The sequence below is a fragment of the Lytechinus pictus genome, chromosome 17 (genome assembly GCF_037042905.1).
Source record: "Lytechinus pictus isolate F3 Inbred chromosome 17, Lp3.0, whole genome shotgun sequence".
Taxonomy (NCBI): domain Eukaryota; kingdom Metazoa; phylum Echinodermata; class Echinoidea; order Temnopleuroida; family Toxopneustidae; genus Lytechinus; species Lytechinus pictus.
In genome coordinates, this window is record NC_087261.1 from 17916499 (window position 1) to 17928474 (window position 11976).

The following is an 11976-nucleotide window of genomic DNA, read 5'->3' on the forward strand; positions in this document are numbered from 1 at the left end:
TCTATCAGTTACATCATTTATTTTAATCAGTTAATAGTTGTCATTCTATCAGTTAAATTCAAAGTTGAAATTAATCAAATTCTAATAATGTATCAGTTAAATTCAAACTTGCTATTTGCAGTAATATCAGTTAAATTTAAACTTGCCGTGTATTATAATTCCATCAGTAAAAGTAAAACTTGCTATTTGTAACACTTCAATTGTAAAAAGGCAATACAACTCAATTACCACACATTACATCACTTATTCATAGATTCTAGTCATTTCACTGGCGCAATCACACCTTGTGATCACATGGTATTTTACCCCTTGTTTGGGGTGTTTTTTGTCAATTAAAATCCTTGTTTGGGGTAAATTTGACCACTTTTGGTGAATCCTAGCTTGGGGTCATTTTTGAAAGTATACACATGAGTGGCCACCCTCTCCTCTCACAATCACACCAAGGTTAGTACAATGATCCCAAGCTAAACATTGATAAGTATGCAGTTCAGCATATTATTTTCATTTTCATTAAATTCTAGTTTGAAGGGCCTATGTAGTTCAGTACATCCAGTGGTATAAATAACATCAACTCGCGGAACTCAAAATACGAATCACAATTTGGATATGCGCCTTGGTTATGGCATAGTATAATGAATGAGGGCTAAGGTCTTTGAATTCTGCTACCAGAATATTAATGTCAAGAAAACAATATCACACAGTGGTAATTATGTCAAAACTTGCTTAATGTGTCTGCTATATATTAACTTATGTACATTAAATGTTATCTGTGCAAACATTTTGGCTTAAACCTAGTCTATAAATTTAACTGAACGAAAAACCATAATTTGCCACAAAAATGACAAGTTTGAGCTTTTTGTCACAAACCCATCTTCTAAAGCCACTAGCATTAATTTGCAGAGATACAATTTAAAACGCAGAGGTATTTAGCAGACAAAATGAAAATGTTGGCATACTTGCCACTTTGCAATTTTGTTTGTTTTGTTGCTTGCAAAATTTAAAATCAAAATGTGGTATTGGAATTTGGATACCCTTTGTACCCCCCTGTATACGAATGATTAAAATAGATTTGAAAAGGATAGGCAGTGAAATTGATACGCATTTATCTGATGTCACAAAGGAACCCTAAAGGCGCATGCGTACACACGCAAGCAATTGAAGATGCTGCTTAAGTACGCACGTGGAGCTGCTGCCTTGAGGAATTGACGTACCTCGATACCTGAACTTGTAAAATCCATTTTAGTATTGAATTTCATACATGGCATACAGACATATCCAAATTAGGAGACATATCAGAATTTTGAGTTCTGCTGAACTGACATTGACCATTAAATGGTTGAAATTAAGTATGAAGGACATATGTCCTTAATGACCTCACACAGGAGGAGGTGTTCCTGTCTTTGGCATTTACCTGGTACAGAACTTTTTGAATAAACTCCCATGTAGTATAGCACGCAGATGGATACTCCAGGTCAAGTACATAAAACAACTTGAAACACACATCAACAGCCTCCAGGTCAAGTACATAAAACAACTTGAAACACACATCAACAGCCTTCAACCACAGCAAAATATTGTGCTGGCGCTTTCTGTGGGCCAAGACAAATGGTTGCCGCCTCTTTGACATGAGTCCATCCAAGTATTGAGGGAGGTTTGTCCCTATCTGTAAAAAGAGAAAATAAATCTACTGATTAATTTACATTTAAAAAATAAATCTAGATATTTTCTGTCTGCGTACTTAATTCTTACTGGTAAGTGGGTTGTAGATAGATATAGCTTTAGCATGGTCCTGATGTACATTGTGTGCACACACTTTGCTGGTCGAGGAACAATATTTGACTATACTGCCTGGCGTTTGACATCATGGGTCAGTCTGTCAAATCTATATAGTGAGGGTAACTACTGTAACTTGACCATGATCATGATAGAAGTTGTCATATAAACTTAACCTTTCTTTATATCACGGTTCTAAAGATCTATCACAGATCTAGGTGTAGAGTGAGAGTCGAGTTCTATTAGGGACCTGTCAGCTGAACTTCAATTAGCAAACATGGAAAGTTTGGGCTGCATGTGGGATGTGCTACAAATGTTGTAGTGCGACAAGCATGCAAATTCTGCAGTTAATCGAACCATAATCAAAATGATACAGAGATGCCAGTGACTTTGGTCACATTTTCCTGAAACGCTAATAAAATTTCTTGAAAATATGAATTTTTAATCTTGTTTTGTACTGGAGATGCTGAAAAAAATTTCCTGAAGTCTGGCATCTCCGATGATAACAATTAAGTAAAACAGATCTATGCAATACAAACTGTGTGAGCATCACATCAGCCAAACTGTTGTTGTCTTGATGAACGTGTCCCATTCTTTACATATCACTTTCAACCAAATGGAGTACTTGAGGCATTTCTTTCATTTTATGTGCAAGAAGATATACAAAAACATCCTCCAATTGGATATATCCCATCTGCATCCCACCTCTATACCCAAACATTTCATTTAGTAGGCACTAAAATTTACTCCATACTTACCGGCTGAAAATCAATGAAGGACTCCATTGCTTCTTTCACCGTAGCCCTGGATTTCTTTGCGTTTGACAGTTTTCCTGTAGGCAGTATCAAGGGCAGTGCTGTCAGACCTGCATCCTGTGCACTTTGATCATCTATATCTGAAAGGAAAACAAACTTGAATTAAAATAGAGCAATATTTTAACACTGAATTGCATCTTTTTTACAACAGTATACAAAATTATTGAAAAGCAAAATATTACAGAAAATACCCCGGGTGGGGGTGGTGGGGGCACTCAATATTGAAGTTTGCACCATGTGCGATCAAAAAGACCCCCTTTTTTGGACTGCTGTCACCCAAAGACCCCCGTTTTTTCCATTTGATGACCCAATTTTTTTCTGTCACCCAAAGACCCATGAATTTTGCACTCTCTGACCCAAAAATTGCCCAAATTTTTGATTTTCAGAAAAATGCCATTTAATCACACTAAAAAAAGAGCCCATTTTTTAGCTTGGTGTGTCACCGAAAAACCCAGATTTTAGACTGTCACTGAAAGACACCCTATTTTTTTACTTGTCACCCAAAGACCCCCTATTTTTCATTTGTCACCCAAAGACCCCCTATTTTTCATTTGAACGCATCACCGAAAGACCCCTATGTTCGAGATGTGTGATCTTACTCGTACGTCACTTTCATATTGAGTGCCCCTCCCCCCGGGGAAAATATGTACCGGCTTGCACTTGTGGACTTTGCTTTTCTCCATACTGCAGTAGTTTTTTTGCCAGTTCTTGAGTCCATTTCATGATTAATCTGTCAGACACATCCCCATGAACTGCTCTGAAATCACCATCTATCTGTGATGCAAATTAAAATGCATAAAGAAGGATTGTAAAACCTTGATTCAGTATGGTAATTTTGGGGTGGGCACATGTGTAATGTCTAATTGCAAAATGAATATCCAGCAACCAAGGAGCTAGGCCTTGATTATGTTAATGACACCTGGCAAAAGATACATGTAGGGAAGTATATTATTATCAGTAGTACCAAATAAAAACAGGCAGAATTTGGTAGACTTTTGTTACTGGTCCTGGCAGGCAAAAAAGATCAATGAGGAATTTTAGTTGGGTTTTTGAGAAGCACACCTCAAGAATTAATGCTTTACTGTACTTTTGACATAAACCAAGTAAACAAAAGTTACCCCATACCATGTTAGGGACATCAAAGAGTCGAGGCCATTGCAACTCGATGTCATGCACGGTAGATTTCTTCTCTGAGTGAATTTCTTCTTGTCTTTTCAGTGCAGTCTTCTTCATGAATTCCACCACTTTAGGGATAGGGCTATTATTATGTTGAAGCCATTGCTTCATTTCTTCTAAGTTCTCCGGCTCCATATCTTTTTCTGAAAAAGACAAGGTGATAAAAAACAAAATCAATAGTAGGCTACCTACAGCAAACCCTAAACTACCTTTTACAAAAAGTTAAAGTCCTTCTCAAGCCTTTCGGCCCATAGAGCGGCGCCTATCTCCATTTCAATAAACCTAGGCCACATGTCTACTGGAAAGTAGAGAAACTACAGCAGGGGGTTAGTCCACTGGTAGCCATGTGTTTAACTTCCCTACTCCATTCTTCTAATGTCGAGTGCCTGACAAGAAAGCAGTAGGTACCATTTTTAAAGCCTTTGGTATGGCCCGGCTGGGGTTCAAACCCACAACCCCCCGATCATGAGGCAGACGCTCTAACCACTAGGCCACCATGCCGGTGACACCTGTTTAAGGCTCTAAAATTTGACGGCAATCAATCCTAAGATCTAGTGCACTGATGTAAGTCCCGGGGGGGGGGGGGGGTCTGTCCTCATTGAAAGGGGGGGTATCATGCTTGACCAAGAATTCACGTAAAAAGGGTGTTTTTTACAATCATGCACGTTACGTGCGTAACTTAAATAGGGTCTCAAAATCACCAAAAATCAAGAAAAAGGGTCACTTTTTTTAAACCGATGAGTTACGCATTCAGTGTCTTAAAAAAAAATTCACCTTACCTGTGTACTTAGGGCTAATTGCATGTTCATTTAACACTACAGTTTATCACAATGATGGAATATTCCCAAATCCCAGCCAAAAACACTTTGCACATGCCCGCAAACACTTGAATTAGCCCGACCTCATGCACGGAAAGCAAAACATATATCACTATTTGCTTGGTTTGAAAATAGTTATTACTTGCTTTGGGGATTACTTACTTAGGGTAGCAAATTACCGATAATCATACTTATTTAGGGTGTATATTTTTGCATTTGTAAATACTTGTTTAGGATGCTCTTGGCAAGTCCTTGGTCATGCATGATACCCCCCTTTCAATGAGGACAGACCCCCCCTGGGATATAAGTTCCTGACCAGATGCACTGCAGGAATCGGACTAAGCTTCCTGTAAAAATTTATCTAAACTAGTTATAGGTTTCTTGTAAGAGGTTGGAACATGCCTTTGATGCAAGTTGATTAAGTGTTACAAGCAACAACAAAAAAAAAAAACCATGCAGATGATTTTAAAGTGCACTCTACAAATCTAAAGCGTAAACTCACAGCCTCAACACACTTTGAGAGAAATGGCATTGATCACTTTCACCCAAAAGACACTCCATTTAGCATCATCCAGGGATGCAGCTGCTATTGGGCACAGAACCCTATTCAGCCTACATCTAGAAGAACAATATTGCAACTGGGACCAGCTCTCGGAGTCCCCGAATATTATACCGGTAGCTGAGACAATAAGCAATTAGTTCCGTGGCCAAGGGAATTTCAATCAAACATACAAATCATGGCTGCGCTGGGACTTGAACACACAACCTTAAGATCTGGAGTACAATGCCCTACCGATTGAGCTAACTTGATCACAAGCAATCTGCTGAGCATCATGAGGTGAAAATTGGTAGACCAAAGACTGGTCCCTGTGGAATGTGGAACATTATAAATCATCTGATAATTCTGAAGATTGTAATCAAGTAAGCCTACCAAACCCAACTTGAACTTGAAGATGAGCCAGTAATAATTAAACATTCAATGTTCACAAAGCATGCAACAAAACTTAAACTAGGCACATTAACATACCTTTAGATTTTAGTTCTTCAATTTTTTCCTTGGTTGATGGTTCTTTCTGGTTCTCCTCACTTGAACTTGAAGGTTCCAAAGATGTCCACCCTTGCTTTGGCATTCTCTTTCTCACATTTTTCAACCTTTCTTCGATGAAGCCCTTTGCATGTTCACCCTCTACTGCTGGTGTATACCATGCTTCCTATGTGCGAAATTTATACAAAGAAATACATGTAACAGCAATGAGTGAATATACAGCACCTACTTTACAGTACAACCTAAAAAGTGAAACATTTAAGTGTAAAAGTTTTGTTCAATTCAGTATTTAAACACTTATGATGGTGCAAAATAGTTGACAACGCATATTGTTGTTATCGAACAACAGAAAGAATATGGCACGAGAGAAACCGAAATGCCACCAATAAGCGTTAGATGAGTCCGGTATTTTCTCTTCTGTTCAAAGTTATTGTTCATGGGGAAAGCCATATGGTACAATGGGACAAAAACAACTTGTTGATAACACAATTTTCTGCTTCAAATGATGTTCTTTTAACGTGATTAAACTTATACTTACATAACCAGGTCCTTCAACATCTTTCAGTGCTGGAAATTGTTGAATCATGGATATTGCCATGCCCACCTTCTGATCAGCAGATGGTCTATTATTATAAAGATCCAAGAAGAAAGGAAAAAAATAATGATCTACTACAGATACCTATAAGATAATATAAGAACAAATTTGTCTTTTATTAGTAAATAGATTTTGCACTCATTCATCTTCCAGATGCTCCCTGCTGCCTTTAAACTATGCTGCATACTTTTTAGCAGCACAGCAAGGGCAATCATCTTCCAGTGATGTCACTGCACCATGACCCTCATGCATCTGAACAAGTTTGGAGATGAATATTGATTGTAACTGTCTTTTCATTTTCTATTGAAAAGTTATCTTCAGAAACCTGAAACAGTCAAAGTTTTGTAACAAAGCAAATATTTCAGTTAATTTTTATAATGAAACTTCCCCCCCCCCCCCAATTTTAAGAGTTGTTGAATCATATCAGGGATATGAAAATCATCAATTTATCTTTTCTCCTTCTACCTGAAGGTTGAGAACTTATATCCATCCCTCATATATCCCCAGACAGGGCATGCATAAGCTGGCAGCAAACCTGCATTTCACCACTTTTGTGAAAAATAGCTTTTGACTGGTCTAAGCTCCAACCCTGGTCTATTGATTTTGTTAGTTGTTTGGAAATTTTTGAGTATTTTCTTACTTGTTTCCATATTTCTCCATGAGGTGGGATACAACTATTCTCACCATTCTTCGTCTGTTAGAGGCACTCTGTGGTCCACCTTCTTCAAGTTCACCGAGAATGGACTGGCCACCAGCAGCCTTTTCCAGAATAGCACTTATGTCCTAGAATTTGGTAAAGAAAAAAACAAATATTTGAACGGTTATTTTCATTATACCAGTATTTTTTTTTCAGTTAGGCCAGAAAAAAATTATTTGTTACTCGTTAAAGTACATGGGAATTAGAATTTACTTCTTGTCAGAACTGTTTAAATTTATACCATGTGAGGCATTTTCTTGAGATTTGACAAAAATACTTTTTGTTATCAAAAGTTTTTGTTAACGAGTTGATATGCTGTAATTATGTATAGTGCAATGAATAACGAAATACAAAATGTTTACATCAATCTGATTTTGTAGGCCTATTATTCAGCATGACTCCTATTTTGCTCAAAATATTGGGTTTTTATTATTGATTAGTATTTTGAAAGGCAGTCCTCTCAAAAATTTAAATGAACGTCCAATTTTGCAATTCTAAACATCCAATTCTAAAAATTTCAGGGTCCCAAAACCAATATTTGTCTATTTGTCAAAACTCTATTCATTTTCAAAATGCAATTTTTTGCGTTAATTTTCAACTGTCCAAAAATCTGACCGAACGTCCAATTTTGCGATGTAAGCTGTGCTTACGATTTAAAACGACGCTTGCGCGTCTTTTCTAACATTGGCGTACAAAATTGTACATGCCGGCTTAACATAAAAAAAAAAATTCAGGGTCCAAAATCCAATATTTGTCTTCATATCAGACACAAAACTCTATTCATTTTCATAATGCAATTTTTTGCGTTAATTTTCAACTGTCCAAAAATTCAACTGAACATCCAATTTTGCGATGTAAGCTGTGCTTACGATTTAACTCATTCGCGACAGAGGGCCTGTCAGAGAGGATTTCAATGACCACTCTTCCCATTGGCAACTTGAGAGTCTAATCTATACTTAGTGTGGAACACAGCACTTACTTATGGGGATATATGATTTCAGAGTAATAAGACATTGGCCCTATGCAACCTGTAGGAGCTTTACATGGGATGAATGATAGACATAAATCTTAAGAAATAACATCTTTATGAAAAAATAAATTCCTGCAGTTATAAGAATACATTTTACTTGTGAGAAAAACAATTGTTAGTACTTCCAAGTCATTTATGATGCACCACATACCTAACTGAAAATGGAATAGTCTAGACATACAGGGTTCAATAAAGTTCAATAAACTTATCATACAATATAGGTTCATCAATTTCGGAATAGGGGTATCAACATAATGGGGAAATATGTCAAACAGAAGATACAGTGGCTAAATATCATTTTCATTGCATTATAATAGATTCTAAAGGCATGATTATTCAGTTTGTTTTCTTCCTAAAACTGATATTGCTAAAATTTAGGCAACTCTTTGATTATCTTTGTAAGTAACTTACTCTACCCTGCTTGAGAATAGACTGGCCTGTCTACCTATTTGCATATGTAGTAAATTTGCCATGTACCTGTACATGTATATGTATTAGTCTGTGTATTAGTCTATGTATTGACCTATGTTCATGTATGTTAAGTCTGTGTGTGTGCTGTGTGCATGCGAGGAGCGTCCTGATTGGAGGAGCCTTTGTATGCTCCTACGCATGCTACGTGTGTGCGTTGCACAGCACGTACACAAGCTGGTGCAAGAGATTAGATCCAGACTAGACACCACTGAGAGAAGACCCAGACGCCATCGAGTGAGGACATCCCAGTAGCTCCCCACTCGGCGCCATGGTCTGCAACCTAGCTATATAGAAGTCAATGTTACCTGAGTTAGTTATCTACCGTGTGGAATCCTTAGTACAAGTGTCAGGTGAGTATTAGTTGATGTCACTGTCCCGTACCGTCGAAGTAACCCATTTGTGTATTAGTGAGTCCTAATCCTTGTCAGTGTTGTACTTGTAATTAACCAACCACTCGTGCCATCGTATCGTATATCGTATCTCGTGCCATCACATCGTTAACCCTCATCACCAGCCATTTTTACAACATTGGCGATTGCGAGTTTTCGGATCGTCCTGTGCGCCTGTCATTTTCATTTTTCATCATTTCATGTCCGTTCATACTTCATATTTGCTCATGAAAGTCATTTGTGAGTGATTTTGAAGTGTATAACGAACGGAGAGTGAGTGGGAAGTTTTCCGCTCTCTACCGTTAATTGTAAATTTGCGTGCCGTGATTGCGTGGATTTACATGCATCTCGCACACATCTTGTTTAAGTTTTATCATTTTTCCGTACATGATATCATTTCTTGTTTGATACAAGTGGTTTTTTATATATATTTTCCATATCTAGGGAATTATTTCATGTCCACTACGTTGCATTTTCATTGCAACGCACGTGTTATTCTCTGTGCACACGGTGCACACGCCCTTCATTGTTTGGTTGCACTTGCATTTCTTATCGCATTCTTCGCGAGTCTCTTCTATTGTTTGGCTCGCCGTCGCGGGGAATTTCGTTCCTTGCATATTTTTGCGTCGCTTACCATCTTGTTGCTTTTGTTTGTGAATTCTTTTGAAGTCTGCATCTAGGCGAGGATATTTTTAGTCCGCCATTGTCTTTATAAGCTTTCTTTCAAATTCGGAACATTCACACCACACCACTTCCAAAAAAAAAAAAGTCGGGTGTGAGTATTTGGTGGATTTATTGGATTGGAAAAGTTAATTTGAACTTGAAATTTTCTCTCGATCCTCAGTAATTATTCCAGATGGTATAAGTTTCCTAGAATTTCATACTCTTGCATATCGGGCAGCTAGTGCACCACTATTTTGAGGGCGTAGAGTTGTTCATACATTTCTATAAAATTTCCAGTATATATTTTCTATCGATATTTGGCAAGTGTTTTTTACAGCCAGTTCTGTACACATTGAGTGGCAGAAAGAGTGTTAGAAGTTCTAATACTCCTGGTTGCCGAGTTTAGTAATGATCTGAATTTACTTCAAACTATTACCCAGCTCGAAATTACACTTGTGTCGGTGGTACGTTAGAGGTGGGTTTTTCTGAATTTCAGATCTTACCTGTTACTAGAAAATAGGTGGGTTTTCTGAGCTTCGGATCTTACCTGTAACTTGAAAATATACTCTTGAATTTTGTTCTTAATCAATACACATCTTGTGAATTTTCTTTAAAGCATTTCATATTCATCACATCTGATATTGTGATTGTTTCTCTTTAATAACTGATTGTCATTGTCTTAAATTCAATCTAAAAGTTATTGTTACTCATTGTTGCTAATTGTTCACCCACTCGGTAGAATTGTGTGTGAATATATAGACATCTATAAATAATTCCAGTGTCAGACCCGTTGGGACTGGAAAAAATAGACGTCTGAATTATTTGTGTGAATAGACTTCTGTATAATAATTCCAGTGTCAGACCCGTTGGGACTGGAAAAAATATAGACGTCTGAAATATTTATGTGAATAGACTTCTGTCAATACCAGTGTCAGACCCGTTGGGACTGGGAAAGAGAAGTCTGAATAATTTTATCTTCCCTATCAAATAATTTGTAGTTTGGGCTGGTTGGGTGTAGGCTCCATAATTTTTTGAAATTGTGTAGTTTTGCAGAGAAACCGGTAGGCTATTAATTTCTTGATAACTTGGATATATTATTCTCTATGTTCTTCATGTTACATGTTTATATGTCGTTTTGATTCGAAATTAATTGAATCATCACTATTGGTAACTCTATGTGCTGATTTTGATTTCCATTGATTCGCAAGTCAAGAGGTAATAGATTGTTTTTTACCAAAAATTGACAATCTACCCTCGATCGCCTCGCTCGGCGTATATTGAGTCATCACTGTCGATCACGTGACTTTTATATTTTTTCACTTGATCGAGAGATTCTCGTTGTAAACACAACAGTCGATCAGAGTTAGAATTTGCAAAATTCTCATTTTATACGATTATCGTGATTGACTGTTGATTTATTCTAACGATTAGTTCTAAGTAGGAACTCGTAGAAGTTGATTTTGTAATTTGATCGTTCTTTATTAGTTAATTTTAGATCCAACGTCGCGCGGTTTTCAACCAACCCCAGCGCTACGCACCTCTCTGTCTGGTCCGTAACTCCAGGCAGGGATAACGTTCACGAACCGTCTATCGTCTCCGTGAAGGCAAATTCTGAACGAGTTTTCTTTTCGTCAGTTTTTACTGACAATTTGCTGGATTTAGCTGCCAATTGTCTCTTGACTCAATATTTACGTGAATTGAGCTAAGTTCCTTGTTCCCATATTGCCATATTCTCGTTTGTACTTTTTTTTAGCTTTGTCCGGTGACGGTGTCGATCAAGTAGATCTCCACCAGCCAACGGCAATAGCGTGTGCCTATCTCACGTGTAGGTGTTGTGCTGTAGGCAGCACTATCACTACTTTGTCTTTGCATTGTTTGATATCAATTCGACTCTTACTGGGAATTAAAATAATTTATTCGAATTCCTTTAACCTCTTGAATTTGAGCTTATCAGTTGAGTTAGAGCAGTGAATTGGTTTTTTACCTAAAATATATTTCAGATCTTTGTTACACTTCTGATTTTTGTAACGAAAACTAGCTCGAATTTAACCATAAAAATACTTTGGATCACAAGAATCCCATAGTGAGAATTTGATTTCAAATAGTTTAAGGAATTTTTCCCTTGCAGATAATCTTGTTAATCTCTCAGGTGTTTGTAATTTCCTGACCGTGTATACCTGGAGCCAACAAGTGCAATTGTTTTGCTTTGCCTTTTGACTCGGTGTACACTTGTTTGAACGAGGACTTGGAATTTAATTTCACGCCCTTTAATTAGTTCTTTGTAGGAATTTTTTCTTGGAGGTTATCCTGGATTGTCTTTCTGTCTGTTTGAAAATCAGGTTTTCTTAGTTGATAATTTTTAACAAGCATTGTTAGATCAGGAATTTTTCTCTTTGGAATAATTCTTGCTTTTAAATTTAAATCCTATATGAGAGATTTAATTTCTATATTTTTAAAAGAAAGATTGTTCTCAAGGGAATTAGGTAAAAAAGTTCTGAATTAAA

General features: G+C 37.1%; 1 protein-coding gene across 1 annotated transcript; it reads right to left on the reverse strand.

Annotated features, from left to right (window-relative positions):
• Positions 1-149: 149 nt before the first annotated feature.
• Positions 150-9485, reverse strand: LOC135157348 (uncharacterized). Its single transcript, XM_064112580.1, has 8 exons — positions 9444-9485; positions 6863-7005; positions 6166-6250; positions 5610-5793; positions 3714-3907; positions 3239-3362; positions 2532-2668; positions 150-1663 (listed from the first exon to the last, which is right to left on the reverse strand). The coding sequence occupies exons 1-8, from the start codon at positions 9483-9485 to the stop codon at positions 1343-1345; spliced, it is 1230 nt and encodes a 409-aa protein (XP_063968650.1). The 3' UTR covers positions 150-1342.
• Positions 9486-11976: the final 2491 nt, after the last annotated feature.

Coding starts and splice junctions, on each gene's coding strand:
- LOC135157348 (XM_064112580.1), bottom strand. CDS start 9,485: ATGCAGACTTCAAAAGAATTCACAAACAAAAGCAACAAGATG. Junction 5,794..6,165: donor ATGTTGAAGGACCTGGTTAT/GTAAGTATAAGT, acceptor TTTCGCACATAG/GAAGCATGGTATACACCAGC. Junction 1,664..2,531: donor CCTTCATTGATTTTCAGCCG/GTAAGTATGGAG, acceptor CTCTTTTTACAG/ATAGGGACAAACCTCCCTCA.